We start from the raw sequence: 18263 nt of genomic DNA on the forward strand, positions 1-18263 counted from the left end.
TCTGTCTGTCATTATTGGTATTTTCCATTGTGTTAAAAGCATACATTCACCCACCCACCCTTTTCACAGAATGAATGTCCTCTTATTATAGGAAACATATACAAGGAATTTGCCATGATAAAGTATGGATTATGAACATGAGAAAGTGTTCAGATTTTTGAATGAACTGGGATTTGAACCTGGGCTTTCCACTATTTAACTTAACATGAACCATTACATACCATTAGTTCTCAAAGAAAACATGTTATATTTCTATAGGATCAATTTTTAAATTGGTATTCCCCTTGCTACCCTATCTATTTAAGCTCCCCTCAATGGTGGCAAGCCAGTCAGACAAGGCAACAGCCATAAGAGTATCAGCTGAATGATTACACCTGAGGAATAGCATATGAATGCATTACTCAATCAATACTGATTACACCTTGGTTTGAAGACACCACGTTCTGATCTCCACTTGATTGCTTGTCTCTTTGATTTTTGGGGAGATGCTGCGAGTGAATCTAGAATTTTGGAGGCAAAGTGTATTTAACCCATCCCAGATGCTGATAATATATTTTATTTATTATCTTGACTTCTGAACACTCCTAGTTTTTCCTTGAGCAATTTTCTACTAAGTCCCAAGTCATCAGCTGTGTAGCGATGAACTATTCTAAGCTGGGTACTTAGAACAAAGTACACAAATGTCAGAATTGCAATTATTATCTATTGCATATGATGGAAGATAAAGAAGACAAGAGCTCCCATTGCTCCTGGGTATATAGCAGGTTGTATCAGGTTGTGACCTGAGTCAGCTGAATTCAGGTTGTGCCAGGTTGGCAAAGGAGTTTGAACTTTGTAATTATTTTTTTTTACAAAACCTCTTTGTCATTTTTCTTTTATACCACCAGGGGGCCTTTGCCTACATATTTATTCAAAACAACATAAGCAATAGACTATTTAGACCACTTCCGTACAACAGGTGATAGTAGAAATGAGGCATACACAGAAATTTGACCTGAATTCTTCCCTTGCAATATCAAAAGACAGAATAATCTTAAATAAAAGGTAAAATCTCCATCAAATTAAGTTTGGTAATTTATATGACCATATTTTATTAATTTAATTTACTAGGTAAACTTATGTGTTTGGACTTACCAATTGTCAGGACTCAGATTGATATGCAAATGTTGCCCCCCCAATGTATTATAAATCAGAATGCCAAAGACTTTCTAGTAATCATAAAATAATAGCTGTGCTTAAAGAGGAATGTATGTAGAAACACAAATTAAACAAAAAGCCAACAGTAATCTATGAGTATAAATATATTTGCATTGCGTTTCCCTTTCAAACAAAGTATAATGACTGTGACTATTTTTCTTCCTTTTAATGTTTATGCCCCATTTTGCCAATATATCAACAGCTATTGAAGAAATTGGTTCATCTGCTTCTTTATAGCACTGAAATCTGTTGCATTGAAACAGATTTTATGGAAATAAAGGCAGCTGCAGGGAGATGAAAGATAAAGACAAGTTCATGTACAGATATGGAAGGAAAATACTATTGCACAAGTGGAAACTGTTTATGCAGTGTTGCTATTAACCATTACAATCAACCCATAAGTTTTTCCTTTCTTAATAAGAATTATTTGAAACAAAACCTGCAGTTGGTCTTATTTTTCAGCAAGTGATAGAAATCAAGGAATTGGAGTTAACAGGATTTGGATTTCAGCTTCTGGGCATCAACTTCAGAAGGAGCTGTTCTTTTCCATTTCCAGGAAAAAGAGGACTCCACTGAAAAACAGGGAACTTAGAATAGTTCTTCAGTCAATTATAAAACAGGGTTAATTTGAATTTAATCTAATTTGGAGAAGCAAAATTTAATAGCTATACTGTCTGTTTGGCAAAGCATTGCTGGCATGTGCGATTCTCACGCTGTGAGAAAAGTGAGTGCTGTCAGCACAGAAAACAAATAGTAGTGTGGTTAAAAAAAAAAAAAAACAACTGTGGAACCTCCAGCAAAGAGACTGACTAATTGGAGCCAGAAAATTGCAGAAGTGAAGCTTGTGTTCAGCAAAGGGAAATTTTGGGTTGTTACTGCAAAGAGAAGTGACGTTCATAGATGATTCGCTTAGGCTTTCTATGTGCACCCCAAATACTTTTGTTGCATTAACCATTAACATTCACTACATTTAGTGAAATTTATACTCATGAACTATTGGCAATTCCTTATGCATTTCGTAAGCTGTGTTACCTACAATGAAAGATTGCAATGTTTCATTTAATCACCCCAAACCTTCAAACACAGCAGTGATGACTTTATGTCCTTACTTAAAGGCAGGTTAATCTTAGAGCCTTTCACAGGGTTAAGGTTATTTTCACAGGGATGAAATATGAGATTTCATACTAGCCACACTGAGATTTGGCAAATAAAATAATACAGTAACCCTCAGCTCAATTTTATCCAATATTATCCACAGGAAATTTACAATCTTAGAACTCATGGACGGGCTGAAACCTTTCTCTCCATGCCTTAGTCCTTCTCTCTTTTATTGGTTTATATTTGCATCTCAAAGGAAACTCACTCTGGTGCTTTTAGATGCTGGAATATTTTAAAGGGCTTCTTCCTATCTGGCAGTGATGGCATGATGGCTCACTAGTTAAGATGCTGGACTTGTTGGCTGGAAAGCTGACAGCCCAGGCTCGAGACCCAAGCGCTGTGCAGATGAGAGCTTCTGTTCTCGCTTCAGCTCCTGCCAATCTAGCAATTCAAAAGCATGCAAATGCGAGTAGATAAATAGGTATTATCTTGGCAGGAAGGTAACAACACTCCGCGACATAGTGCAGGCTACATGACTATAGAAATGGACAGTGCTGACTCAATGACCTAGAAATAGAGATTAGCACCTTCCCTGTTGAGAACTGTGCAGTGGAAGTGGTGGACAAGCATGTGTGCCTGTGCACAGCTCCACTTGTGCCTGCCATTTGTGCAAAAGAAGTTGTACCGCTGCCCTATATTCAGTAATGACTAGCGGAGTAAATCCGCAGGAATTTCTTTACCTTTATCTTCCTATTCAGTTCCTGTGCATGTTCTTATGATTGCTAGTACTTCATAAATATATTTAAAAATACAATTCTTCTTGCTATCATTATGTCATAGGAAATCTAAATTTTGTGGAAATCTAAAATATACTTCCTGATTTGTATTTATTGAATGAACTCATCAGTAACATTTTTATTTTTTATTTTTATGTTTTAAATTTATTGATTGTCCATCTTACTATAGGGTAACTCTGGGCAGTTTACAGTTACATATACAGTTAAAAACATTAAAATACATTGATAATTAGTAGCATCATAACGTGGAAAAGCTATGTTGTTCTTGAGAATAGAAATATTAAAACTGCAGATTTACCTAATTTCTTTGATTTGTACATCTATTTTTCTCTGGTTGTGTGTCTGAAAATGATTTGAATTTTAACCAGTACCTCCTAGTTTACATGAAATTATCAGCTTTTTACATGTGAAAAATGGGGGGGGGGGAGGTTGGGGTTTCTCTTCTAGATATGGTGGAAATTCAGCTGAGAAAAGAGAGGAGGTCTTCTCAGATTGAGAAACCCCTTGCTTAACAGAAATCATTGGGATTCATTTTTGTTTTCTGCCATCTATTAAAACCTTTTCTTTTGTCAAACATTCACTTTGCTTTGCAAATAAAAGAATTGTCATGTCACAATTCTCACTGTATGTCTCCCTATTATCCTCAATTTCACCATATCCTAGTTTCACCATTCTCCCAACAAAGCAAATAAATAGTATATAAAATATATAGGATGGTAAGAAGGACTTCTGTACACTAAAATATCTTTGGTTTTATTTTTCAGGTGGGAGAAGACTCACGCCATTCAGGACCTCCAGTCTTGCCAAGGCCGTCAAGTACATTCAGTGCAGTCAGCAGGGCTCAATACCAGGACATGGTGCCAGTAGGTATGTCTTCATTTTAGAGCCTCTTGAAATGCAGTCTTTGCTTTTTATGTTATTGTGTCAAAGTATAAGGCTATTGTTTTTGCAAGGACTCTTGTATTGCCTAAAAAGAAAACATTTAAATGCTTCCTAACAATAAAAGTAATAACTAGATATAAATACAGGCAGTCCCCAGGTTAAGAATCTCTTATTTACAGACAACTCAAACTTACAAATGGGGTGCCTATTAATTTTGTGTTAAAAGCAGATTTAGGAGCGATACTCGTTTTTAACCTGGGGCTGGCTATACATGTTTAACATGCATCACTAGGGTTTTTTTAGACTTCAGATGAAATATTTCCAGGTTCATGTTTGCCTAGGGGGAAACACTAGGTATCAAATATCATAATGCGAATAATAACTCTAAAAAGGGTATTCTTGTAATAAAACTGAAACTTAGGAGTCTCTTGCTGATGATCATAATTGAAGCATTTTATTGGCTTGTTTTCCCCATTATTACTTCTTAGTTTCCACACAAACCCTATCCCATATGCTTCCCAGTTGCCAGATATCCAGAATTTTGCAGGACATCCAAACACAAACCAATTTTTGCCATTAGTTGGGCATTTTAAAGTGAGATAACTAACATTTCCACTTCTTAAGCTCTGTATAGAAGCCCTTGGCTTAGACAAAGGTATGGAGGTTTGGTTAATCAAGGTGATAATTTGGAGCCATACAATGGAGAAGAGATTTCTGAAAGGGGAAAGACCTTCATAATTATTTTTAATGGGATAAAAAAAATGAAATAAGACTCTAATATGAACACACTTATTTTTCACAATAAAAAAACTTGTGAGTAGCCTATTTTTTAAATCAGATATTTTGATCAATTCTGTAAGTAGGCAACTCAGGATACAGTTGTTTGATAAAACCATTTTTTTAAGAAAAAGAAAAGCTGGTTATTTCAAATACATAGAATTATTAGTGATGGGTCAATATGAAAAGCAGTTTAGGCTTTTATTTTGAACCCCTTTGACCCATTTACAGGTAGTCCTCGACTTACAACAATTCATTTAGTAACTGTTCAAAGTTACAACATCACTGAAAAAAGTGACATGACCATTTTTCACACTTACGACTGTTGTAGCATCCCCATAGTCACGTGATCAAAATTCGGACAGTTGGCAAATGACTTACATTTATGATGATTGCAGTGCCCCAGGATCATACGCTCACCTTTTGCGACTTTCTGACAAGCAAAGTCAATAGGCAAGCCAGATTCACTTAACAGCCGTGTGACTAACTTAATGACTGCAATGATTGACAACAACTGTGTCAAGAAAGGTCATAAAATGAGGCAAAACTCACTTAACAAGTGTCTCGCTTAGCAGCATATATTTTGGGCTCAATTGTGGTTGTAAGTCAAGGACTGTCTGTAGGAATGCATCCTCTAAGGCACGTATGTCAACTCGATCGCATCAGAGGCTGGATCGTGACGTATTGCAACGTTTATGCCTTTGTGGAGGGGAGTGGGTGTGGCCTGCACATGACGTATCCAGCTCATGGGTCGCCAGTTTGACAGGCCTGCTCTAAGGGGTAAGCAGATGCAAATATGGATTTAGTAAACTTTAGCAAAATATTTCCCAGAAATGTTTTTCTCCTGAATTATCAGAGACTGATAGTCTATATTGTATCTAACTTAAAAGGAAGTAAATCTTCTACTCTTCTCTTACACGTAATATTTAGCAAGGCAGGACACTGGCTTTACATATCTGAGCTATAAGTTTCTCTGCCACTAGACCACTTCATGAGTTTTTGCTTGTGTTAATAGGGAAGTTCATACTGTGATTATGTCATTGTGCCCTTTTTTCAATATTATGAAGAAAGGGGAACAGGAAAAGAAGTTAGTGCTTTTGACAATAATTTAGCAAGCAGTTATGACTAGTGATTCTTATTTCTGTTCAGAGTTGTCCCATCCTAGCAGCAACTGATCATTATTTGTATGTCACAATACTCATTTTAAAGGAGAGCCAGTTTGGTGCAGTGGTTAAAGCACCACAGGTTAGAAACTGGAAGACTCTGAGTTTTAGTTCTGCTTGAGGCACAAAGCCAGCTAGGTTACCTTGGGCCAGTCATTCCCTCTCAACCCTGGGAAGCAGGCAATGGCAGGCCACTCTGTTAAGAAGACAGCAGGGATTTAATCCAGGCAGTTGCCTGGAGTCAGCAATGACTTTAAGAGACAACAAAGCAAAGCAAAGCAAAGCAAACCAAATCCCACTGAAGCAATGAATCACACAGTTGTAGAGTATTGGGGCTGCTCCAAAGGAATCCTAGATGGGTACAATTCTCTTCTCAGCGTAGCAGTACTGTAATCAAAATTAAAGCATCTCCAACAAAGGCTATCCAGTTTTCTTGACGACATCTGGTGGGGGAGAACTCAGCATCTCTGTAGATAACTGATTTCACTAACAGAATTTTTGGAATTGATACCCTGGTTTGAACAAAGCTCTGTATCTACCTCTTCATTCCAATGAGTTTAGAGTGTGTACCTTGCTTTAAAATATGAATATTCAAAAAGAAAACATAAGCATGCAAATATATTACAAATAGTCACTGATATTTGCTTGATGTGTTAATTAACAGATGTATATGTTTCATTTCTCAATATTACTTTAATTGCTAAATTAGAGAATTTTGCAGTAATAATTGAAACTTTATAAATATGTTATTATATATGTTTATTTGAAAAACTACTTAAAATAGGTTTCTTATTTTTCATACAGTCAATACAATACCATTTATTTAACTATCAAATTTGTTTTCAATGAGCTGAGTTACTTTGGCAACTGTTTGTATATTTGATGCTTCCTTAACACATGACAAAATCTGTTGGCTTCAGGACTGGTGATTCATGGCTTTCAAGTACAGAAGTTAATTCATTGAGTTCAGCAGCTGTCACATTGTGGGAAGACACCCACAGCTAATTACTCTGATGGAATGGCTAGATGTTTGTTCAGCAGCACTGGTTTCTTGACAATCACTACTGATTTAAACTTCTGTTGCTGCCTATTTTTTTAGTGCTACATATGGCAATGCTTGCAATAGGCTACTCTGTTTAAAATTCAAGGCCTTTTCATCAGAATAATGTTTAGAACTTGTAATCTAATTTGCAATATTTATTCCTGGCTTTAATATTTTTATTACTGGCTTTAAGGGGAAAAGAATGGTTGGTCACAAACCATGATCATGTGATGTCTTGCTTAAAGACCATAGGTGATTTGCCACAACTGGGATTGCCAGGAACACTGCAGGGTAGTTATGTGATGTTTCACTAAATGACTGCTTTTCTCAATGACAGTATTACTAGTCCCAATTAGTGACATTAAGCAAGGACTATCTGTACTTGAAAAGCTACTATCCTAGAAGATTTAAATAACTTCAGAATTATATTGATGGGATTAACAAAATGGCTGAAAAATAATAAAATTTAAAATTTAAGAAACTCAAATATAAACTTTGGAAAAAGAAAGCAAACCAAATAAATATGTAGACCCCATTGATTCTGCATTGATTGACAAATTAGAATGCTGTTCTAATTTAGCAGGCAATGAACATAATGAGAGTTGGAAACTAATGAAACTAATTCTACTGTGAGTCAAATTCAGGGAATTGGTTATATTTAGTTTTGAGAAGATAATTTTTTATAGAGAATGCAATGGCACAAGTACTTTAAATTTTGTCACGCAAAAAAGTCATAATGTGTTCTCTGTCATTCCAGTTTGTAGGACACCGAATAATGGTTTTTAAGTTATATTAAAATATATTCCAGATAAAAATTATTTTTTTTCATTTTGACTTTTTAATTGCCAGAAAGGCAGCTCAGGCTGTGAAAGGACTATTCTTTCCTTCATACTGAGTTAAAAAAATAGGTGGCATATAAGGTACCTTGTAAAAGGTGGTGGCTCCCCCAAACAGGGATAGGACCAAAATATGAAGACCTAGAGGGAACCTAGTATAGGGCTGGGATCTCCAGAGGTTTGCAGTATCACTGCAGCATAACAGGTGAGCAAGCCCAAGAAAAAATACATTAGCTTAACATGTTTTGATAGGCACCGCATAAATAACTATATACATTTTGAATGCCTCTTTTCATCCTTAAATAAAGATCCCTTCTTCTGGAAAAACATCAATTTCTAAAGGCTAAAACTTGTATCTGTTTCCTGAAGAAAAATGATTATTGTTTTTAAGCAGAGATTTTCAACATGAATTCTTTATTGAATTTCCAGCTTACAATGACAAGATTGTTGCATTTCTGCGGCAACCCAATATCTTTGAAATTCTCCAAGAGCGACAGCCAGATCTCATAAGAAATCATTCACTCAGGTGGGCAGAATAATGACACTTTTTTCTTACCAGAGATGTTTTGATTTTAAGGCATAAGCAAAATATAACAAGTTCACTTTCTCCTTAAAAAAATTAGTGCAGTGGGGGGGGGGGGGGACACTCAATAACCTATAAGAATTCGTAAAAGTAATGGAGACTCCTGTGAGACTCTCACAATTAACAAATTTACATAGTATATATTTATTTGTTAACTAGAGCCCACTTCATGAATTCTTTTCTACTCCACAAATGCTTCAAAATCATACATTGGTTATTCTTTAAGGTGCCACAAACTCTGCTGGTTTTGTTATAATTGATTAATAGAGTTTATATCTGTATTTTCTTTACTTAAAAAATTGCCACAGCTCTTGGACTAGGTAAAACATCCAAAAGGATATGTCTGAAAGTTGTTACTTTTATAGATGAAAACTGCTGCTATTTGGTAGACACAGAAACCGGAATGACTAATATGATTTTGCAGAATATATCTTTGTGACTTTTAGATCATACCCTTTTAGGAAACTAATAGGATTCTCATTGGTAGGATGAGGACAATCCATGTATATATTTTCAATGGTTCACTTTTAGAACAACGATGTCTTTCTCTAGAGCTTGTGCTACTCCTTGGAATTTATTCGGGGAATATTTAGCATTACCATGAATTAATTATTTTCATTAGTAAGGTACTTGAAGCAGTTTGAATAGAAAAGTTAGGCCAAGAGAAAATAACAGTATTTAGAAAGTATTAATGAGCTGTGGTGGCGAAGTAGTTAGAATGCAGTAGCGTAGGCTACTTCTGTTGCTAGCTGGCTGCCAACAGTTTGGCAGTTCAATTCTCACCAGCTCAAGGTTGACTCAACTTTCCATCCTTCTGAGGTAAAATGAGGACCCAGATTGTTGGGGACAATATGCTGATTCTGTAAACTGCTTAAAGAGGGCTGTAAAGCAGTATATAAGTCTAAGTGCTATTGCTATAGCTATTAATGAGGGCCACTGGTGTTAATAGAGGGGAGCTTGCTGAAGAATTCTATTTTGGGGGCATGGTGTAATGAAAAATAATGTGCCTAAAATAATTTAGAGGCCTGTTTGATATGTCGCAGGGGTTTTACTTACTGCCTTGACATACATTAGTACTTGATACAAACAGGGAGAAGATCCAGTTCATTCGGACTGAAGGAACACCAGGGCTAGTGCGGTTATCCAGTGATGCAGATCTTGTTATGTTATTAAGGTAATGGATTCTTACTGCAGACTGAGTATCTGTGATACATTTACTTTAGCAAATTTTTACACTTTGATAATTGTCATGGGTCCATTTGATCAAATCTTAGTTTTTCCTTTCATGCATAATTATGGGATTTTGTGGTATGTTTTTTTAAAAAAGAGCATTTCTATACTTGTACAGTTCTTATTATGCATCAGAGGGCTCAAATAGAATTTATTCCCAATTCCCTAAGATTTTACTGTCATTTCTGTCATCCGTGCATTTTTCCCAGAATAACGCTTTAGAGCAGTGGTCACCAACTAGTGGGCCGAGGACCACTGGTGGTCCATGAGAAAATTTTGGTAGTCTGCAGAAAAATGTCACCTCCAAAGTACCCCCCCCAAAGCAATTAGTCCAGGTTGCGCAGGAACATAAGGCTGCGCTGCCCACATGGCCCGCAGGAACACAAGGCTTGCGTCACTTGGCATTGCAAACAACACAAAGTAGTGAGGGGAGGGGGGATAGGGGGAGGGGGAGCTTGCTCCACTCAACCAATGCGCCTGGCCTGGCCCACTGGGCTGCTTTTTTCTGCTTCTTTCTTTTTCTGCTTTTGGCTGCATGCAAGGAAAGCAGCAAAAATCTTTCTTTCTCTCCCCCAAACTCCGCCAGAAATGAGCCTTTGGGACCCTGCAAGGCATCCTGCTCCAAGAGGCTGCACTGGTGTGACAAGTCTCACAAAGACTCATTTCTGGCAGAGTTGGGGGGAGAGAAAGAAAGACTTCTGTTGCTTTCCTTGCATGAAGCCAAAAGTCTGTCTCTCTCTCCCTCCCTCCGTCTCGCTCTCTTTGTCTCTCTCCCCTCCTGAGAACAGAGCTGGAGACGGTATCCTGTGATCCCAAATAAAGAATGATCGATTGGTAGTAAAATGGGGTGGGGGATTTTCCTGCAGACTTTTTTGGAGATTTTCCCAGGGTCTCTGCTGCTTTCTGCAGAGACCCTGGGAAAACGTCAGCAAGCCACCATCAGTCAAAATTCATATTAGTGGTCTGCGGGATTATGAGTTTGGTGGTCCCTGAGGTCCAAAAGTTTGGCGACCCCTGCTTTAGAGGAGCCTCCCCCCATCCCTTCCATCACTCTGTTTAGTATACAGTATTATCAACTGCAGTATTACATTGCTGGTCTACATATTTTTCTGCCCTGCAGCTCTTCTGTGTGTGTTTTAACTTGTAGCATATTGTTATTATTTATAATTTGTGCTTTTAAAAAAGGAGAGGAATGATGTGTAGATGCTGTTTTGAGCAACAGGGACCTTTTGTCCCTTGAATATTAATTGAGCCAAGCTGGAGCATATCCAAGCACACTTGCTCATTCATAACTCTCAGGGTCTTAGACTTACTCTGCCATGAAAACACACCCACTGTGTAATGTTGCCTCTGATATATTGTGGGGGTGTCCTTGCAGAACTTCATGCCATAACACAGTGTGTTGCTTGTATTCAAACTCTTGCATAATACTGTTCTTTAGGGTTTTTTTTTCTATGTTCATTTCAAACAAGTCATTTGCTTTGTTTTGAAAGTTATTCTTTTTATAGCAATTCTGGGAATATTCATCTGTCAGGAAACACATTCCTCAATGGACCTGTCATTTTTATGGCTATGAAGAACGACTATGTCAGAAGCATTAATTATACTATTTTAACATACTATCTTGAAGGCTTATGAATAATATATATTACCAAGATAAACCAGGGCTGATTTGATAGATCGCTCAAAGTGTTTTACATCTTTAGAAAAATATTATGATTAACATTTTTTAAAATATCAATTCCTTCCGGACTTTTGCAGTGTTATTTCTATGTGTATTCACAAATGGAGAAAATATATTCTCCCCTACTTCATTAACTATTTTCCTTCAGGTTAAATTGTATAACAATTTGTCTCATAGAAAGAAGGCAATGCCTCTCAAAGTCTTTTGTTTACGTTCTATCATAATAGCCCATTGTTTTTATTAACATTAAACAAAGTGACAATCTGAGAACCTGTGAGAACTCTATACACGACACATTTCCACTGGCCAAAGAAAGCAGTGTGGTGGTTTTCATTGTTTCCTTTCTTTTCAGCAACCTTATGCTCTCCCATCTGCTCCAAAATGTTTTGAAATCTCTACTGTAAGATTATAGCTCCAGTTCAGGGCACTCTTGGGGAGAAGTGGACAAAATAGTTTTCTCCCAGCAGATACCTCAGCTGGATCAAAGACTTTCTGTGAATGAGAATGGCCTTCCATTCAAAGCAGGGCAATTTAGCATCCAAGCAACAAAGTCTGAATGCCATATTTCACATTAGAAATGCAACTGAAGTAAAGCTTTTGGAAAATCTTGCAAGATAGAAACTGTTCCATTGGAATGTTCAGTTCTAGTGGAAAACATTTGCAGTAAGCGATCAAAGGAACTTAGCAAAAGAGGGGGGGAAACTTGTGCTACATACAAAGTAAGAGAGAGCCTTGCTTTTTAGGACTGGATTATTTTTTCCTCACCTTCACCCTCCCTTAAGAAGACATATGGAAGACATTTACTGGGCTGAAAGCTACATGCATTTAGCACAGAAGAGGAAAGATACATAAAACATTGCTTGTGGGTTCCATATGTTAAAAAAATGGCGTAATGTAATTTTATTTACTTCCTAATGAGTGTGTATACTGCTCATTTTAACAGCTGCAAATGAGTTATCAGTGTATAAATGTAACATATAACATTCTACAAATCTTAAAAATTATAAAACATTAAAATTAAATCTTGAAATAAATTCTTAAAAAGCCTAGAGAAAAAGGTATATTTAAAGAAGTCTCCTTTACCTAAAAAATAATGAGGAGCAACTTATTTTACAATTCTGCACAAAAAAGGCAGAATTAGCTGTTGGTTTTACATATTTCTGGTGGGACATACAGAAGTATTCTTTGTGTGCGTGGTCTGAGTGGCAAAGCATGAATGCTTTAGGTCAGTCATTCACATTGCATGTAGCTATAGACAGTGGTGACCTGGTAGCACTTTAAATCAAATAAAAAGATTTCTAGTGGAACACCTAGAACAGGGAATTTACCTTAAACCTTTATTTTTTTCACTTGTAGCTTTTGACATTTTCAGATGCAAATGTGCAGTCTTTCAAAGAACTCAATATGGTGTTGTTTGGTGTATATAGGAATATATAATATTCCTACAAAATATCACATGTGGCATAGTCAAATCAATTTGCATACCTGCTTTATTTTTGCTTATTTTCTGCCTAGTTTATTTGAAGAGGAAATTATGTCATACGTACCACCACATGCCTTACTTCATCCCAGTTATTGTCAGTCGCCACGTGGGTCCCCTGTGTCCTCTCCTCAGAACTCTCCAGGTGAGCTCTATCGCAACTGCTTGCAGTGTTTTTAGATGGTGAACCAGTTAAGGTTTGTTCTCGCTGGTTTCACGGCCTTCCTTATGAAATGTAGGAGATGAATGTTTTGATCTTAAGATTAAATGAATTCTTTGCTGTTTACTTCAGACATTTACGTAACATTTCTCAGAAAAATGGTTTTGAAGAACGAAGAAAACATATCCTATATTGTGGAAGTAGCAGTTTTCTGCCACTAATATTAAAAAAAATTAAGGGAAAAACTCAATATTAATTATTTTTAGATCTCTCTTGTACACAGAAGAATTTAAACAATGACTGGGGTATCTTCCATCAATTGAATACGATATCCTGGATAAGGACAGTCCAAAAGAACACATTGAGGCATAAATTAATTAAACTATTAGGCTTTGTAAAATGTATTTTGACATTCTATCTGATGCATATGTATATATACATGTCGACTCTTAAGGATGGTTTCTTAGGCATCTTTTCCTAAGGATGCTGTATTAGCAAATCTTTATACAGTAAGAAAGCACTAAAATATGGAATAGAATTCATTCATTTTTAAATATTTATGTGCCCATGCTTTTGCTGGAAATATTAATAATACTAATTTTAATAAACAGTTTTCAGTCTAACATAATTTCTTGAATGAATATATATTAACCTGATAAGGATCATTTTATTAAAAATTTGATAATTTATATTGTAGCTTTTATACAGGTAAAAACAATTTGTATTATTTTTCTGGGGGGGAAACTCAGCACCTTCTGTTAATTACTTATGATTTATTACATGTTTTAATATGAATGATTAATCTCTTGATTCACTTCATAAAGGAAAGAAGTTCATCACAGAGCTCTTTTCCCAGTCAAGCAGTTTAATGCTCCAATTTAGATTACACAAATAACCATAAGATTACTTGATTATTTATAAAATGCTAACTTATCAGCATGCAAAAGCATGTGCATGCAGTACTTACAATGAGAGAAAGAGAGACATATATAATATGGGTAATTTATTTTAATAACAGCTCCATTCTTTTGTTATTCTTACGATGGAAATAATTGCTTTAATTGCCCAGGAAATTCTTGACAGTGCCAGCTGATTTGTCAGAAGAACTTATCATGTGCTGAAAAGATAATTTAGGAGTATTTCATCTAATGTAAAATGAATGTTCCCAAGTCAGTTCTCAAACTAAGAATTTAAATAGGTCCTGAATAATGCCAATAAAAGTAAACAATTAAAAAAGATAGTTGCAGTCATTCTACAAAGTAGCAAATGTATGTTATAAATGCATTTCTCAAAAGAATTTCAGTTTTATGGAGGTTGAGTTCATGAGAAAAAGGAGTTACCTCTCCTTGTCTACTGGTTTGAAGGAGATGAGAGAGCTGAGTACCTTTGGAATAAAAACGAAGAGAAAAAGAGGGATGAGTTGCTTAGTCAAGCAGGAATCCTTATTTTGAGGAAGGCCATATACTTGGGGAAATTAGCAAATTAAAAGAAAACAAAATCAAGCTTTCATCTCAGGGTTTGGGAAATCATCAATAAAATGTAAAATAGAAAGAATGAAAGGGGAAATCTGCTTTCTCTTTTCCTTTCTGGATAAGGAAAAGACAAAAAAATAAATTTCTTTAGCATAATAATCAAGACAGAATCTCTCAAATTATTAGCATAACCAAAAGGCTTTATTTTAAGTGACCGGATTTGGCAACATCAGCAGGATCTGATAATCTTGTATTATGGATATTCTGATATAGTGTAAAAGGTAACTCATTTAGTCCAACACCTTGCTCAGTGCACTCTGTTAAGCCATAAAGAAGAAGAAAGAAATTAGGTTAGTTTGACATAACTTTTTGTGTCAAATTCCTGGTCAAACAAACAATGTCCCCAAATTAGTTTCTTTCTTTCACATTCAACCTCTGAAGGTGATACTTTCTTCAACATAAGACAAATGTAAGAATTTTGAGTCCCTGTATGTTTATGTATAGATGTACAATCGGATATCATTTGTTTCTTTATTCATTTATTAATCACATTTATTAATTACAGCAGTATATAAAAATACAACAAAATATAAAAATGAAGAACTATCAAATGTTTAAAATATATAAACCACACACAGAGTAAAAATATCAATCACAATGAAGCTATTTAAGAATGCCTCCAGTTTCCTGGGACACCCTCCCCCCAGGTTTGGTGACATACTTGGGTTCTGAGAGACTTTCAAAATGATATTTTTGGAACTAATCTGACTTTGGAGGGTGGTGGTGAACGATATCAAGTACAAAAGAAAGTCTGTGGGCAATATCAACTCCAATCAAGTAATACATTCTGAAATGAATCAATAGCTGTTTTTGTGATGGATTCATTACTTGATCAGCCTGGTCAACTCCTAATACTGCTGCAGTTCTGAATTCTTCTCTTCTAAGTAGCTTTTGCTATGGGGGAAAATGAGAAAGAAGCATCAATTAAATCCTTGAGGATATACATTGTAGAATTCCGTAGCTGACTGGTTAATGACCTTTCTTCTGGCAGAAACAAAGATTGATAATGAAATTATATTTGCCTACTTCCCTGATTGTCAAAATGACATCACTGATGTTGATATCATACTGCTAACTCTGCTACTGTTACCAAGATGCAGCAATTAACAGCACAAATGAGTAGGTGTGGAAAGGATGTGTGCACACTTTTGATAGCTATGCAGCTTGTTTGGAAATGTCAGTCTTGGGTCACCTAGATGTTGTTTATTCCCAACTTCTTCCAAAAGGAATCTGAAGGCAACCCGTTTTTCGGCCAAACTGGGGTCCCTTGCCAGCCAATCAGACCTATCTGCTTACCTTTTAGTGCATAAGGGTACCAGCTTCACTATAAGAATAAGCTGCCTGCTGCCACCAGCATCTTGATTCTTCTGGCTTTCCCAAAGTATTGAGGTTACCCAAATGTTGAGCCCAGTTAGGGGTACAGTTTAGGGAGGATGGTAGAAAATCAGGTAATTATGCACATACAGTAGCATCCTTTGAAACACAATTATAATTGTGCAATAATCACGAGATGTAACTGGCTAGAAATGCAGTCTCTCACAGGAGACTGCACGTGTACTATCATGTGTCATTAAGTAAGGTAAGCAAACCAGATGTCACATGGAATATCTTACTGCCACAATTATATATCATATATCAACAGAGCCACAATGGCGCAGTGGTTAGAATGCAGTACTGCAGGGTACTTCTGTTGAATGCCGGCTGCCTGTAACTTGGCAGTTCGAATCTCATCAGGCTCAAGATTGACTCAGACTTCCATCCTTCTGAGGTTGGTAAAATGAGCACCCAGATTTTTGGGGGAAATATGCTGACTCTGTAAAACCATTTAGAGAGGGCTGTAAAGCACTGTGAAGTGGTATATAAGTCTAAGTGCTTACTGCTATTGTTATTATATCAACTAAAGGAATGACCCTTGTCATTCTCTTCAAATAAAAGTACAGGTTGTGTCTGCTTGGGGTATCCCTATATGTTTAAGCAAGCTGTCTACAACCTAGGGACTGATACACCTAGAATAGTGTTCTTTACCTGGTACTTCCAGGTATATTGGGACTGAAACTACCCAAATTCCTCAGCCAGCCATGGAGAATTGTTCTTAGTTACAGTCCCAATCTACCTAGAAAAGTCTTTTAAAGATCTTTAGGAATGTTTATTACCCATTATATTTGGGAAAATATGATTGTCCATTTGTTTTTATATTTACTGTATGCTACCCATAGAATTGTCTGTTGTGGGGCATCCTGCATGCATTTTAGTTAATGCATTCAAAAGTGCATATGGAATTAATCTCTTTATGTATATCTTTCATCATAACTGATTGCAAATTTGAACGTGTTGCCTGCAATTTTGCATCTTACTTTAGCATTTAATGAATGTAGATAACAGCTTTCTTTTCTTGAGGCAAGATAAGTTCACTATTTTTAAAATATCGTTGCTTGTAGTGTGCAAATTTTCTCATAAGTATGCAGTACATTTTGTTCCTATAGTTTACAAACCTTTTCAGCCTTGAATATAAGATCCTGCTAATTAGGTCAACAGGCCTAATTCTGTTTCATACTTCCCAAGCAGATGCTTTAAAGAAGTTCACAAATATGGACCCTAGCAACCCTTCATTATTGCTCCATAATAGCAGCTGGTGTTTGGGCATGCTGCGTGGGATTTTAGGACTTGTAGTCCTTGTTAATCCAAGCCTCTACGAATCAATCCTTTTTTGGATAGATGGCGATCATCAGATATAACATCATTAGATATAAGTTTCACAGTACAAAGAACTTATTTTATCACTTCAGAATTCAATTTTTGTAGTAGCAAATGATCTCAAGTCATATAATTCATTAAGTATATATATTTTTGCCAATGTACATCATTTTGCATTGGCTTAAATTGGACAGCTTTGGCTATTTTGAGAACTGTTCACAATTCTTATTTGATTTTAATAAATGAACAGTGTCATAAATAAAATTAGCCACATTACTAGTTATTGCTAACTAATTATGGACTACCTTTCTCAGTATTGATGCCTTTGAACCTGGCTTTGAACATACCACCAATCTGAAAATTGTATCTGATTTCTGTCCCTTAGCCAGTTTCCATTCCAGGAAATCACCTCTCTTCTAATCCTGTGACTGCTGTTCAAGAGCCCTTGGTAGTATAAATTAGAAATGATACCAAGGTTAAAGAAATCTATATCTCTTGAGAAAAGTGGTGTCTCTTCAAAACCACTTTAAGCTCTCTGAAGAACTATTGTCTAAATTTTTACAGTACTATCATATGGATATCTGCTGAGAAGTAAGTCTCATTGATTTCATTGCAAATTATCCCTTAAAACAGTTTTCCAACTATCGACTTAGGCAATTGGGAGTTGTAGTTCTACTTACATGGAGCGCATCAGACTGGAAAAAGCTGTTTTAGGAAGCGTGGATAAATGTGTATCCTAAGATCTGCTTCTACCTCTTGTTAATATTCCTGTTTCTTCACTCCTCCGCACCCAACATTATTACAAGTCTGAAATCACTAATGCTCTTTCCCTTACAGCTATCCTATGCCCTTTTGGCAGTGATGTGTCTTTTCTTTTTAACAAATTAGAAGTACTGGTAGCTAGGGTTATTTAATACCAATAGAGTTACCGAGTTAATCTTTGGAGGCACTACTGAAAAGTCAGATTTCATGTTATAACATCTTTCCTCCCTCCCTAGTGTGGCCTGTGAAAAATAATTGTACGGCAGTCCTCTCTTTCTCTGTGTGGTGGTGAAGGAGAAATAGTGGGAAAACACAGGTGGATTATAAATGGATGACAGCATTGTCT

The 18263-nt window shown here is 36.2% G+C and overlaps 1 protein-coding gene across 3 annotated transcripts in view; it reads left to right on the plus strand.

Annotated features, from left to right (window-relative positions):
• The window catches only part of HECW2 (HECT, C2 and WW domain containing E3 ubiquitin protein ligase 2), a 195469-nt gene that overhangs the window by 151994 nt on the left and 25212 nt on the right, over positions 1-18263 (plus strand). For all 3 annotated transcript variants that reach the window (XM_026667978.2, XM_087949536.1, XM_087949537.1), the window contains 4 exons: positions 3857-3959; positions 8222-8318; positions 9466-9549; positions 12805-12914. In XM_026667978.2, coding sequence (XP_026523763.1) covers positions 3857-3959; positions 8222-8318; positions 9466-9549; positions 12805-12914 — 394 coding nt within the window. The remainder of the gene's footprint in view (positions 1-3856; positions 3960-8221; positions 8319-9465; positions 9550-12804; positions 12915-18263) is intronic.

The sequence above is a fragment of the Notechis scutatus genome, chromosome 1 (assembly GCF_049901735.1).
Source record: "Notechis scutatus isolate UNSWTSFEM ecotype Mainland chromosome 1, rNotScu1.2, whole genome shotgun sequence".
NCBI lineage: Eukaryota > Metazoa > Chordata > Lepidosauria > Squamata > Elapidae > Notechis > Notechis scutatus.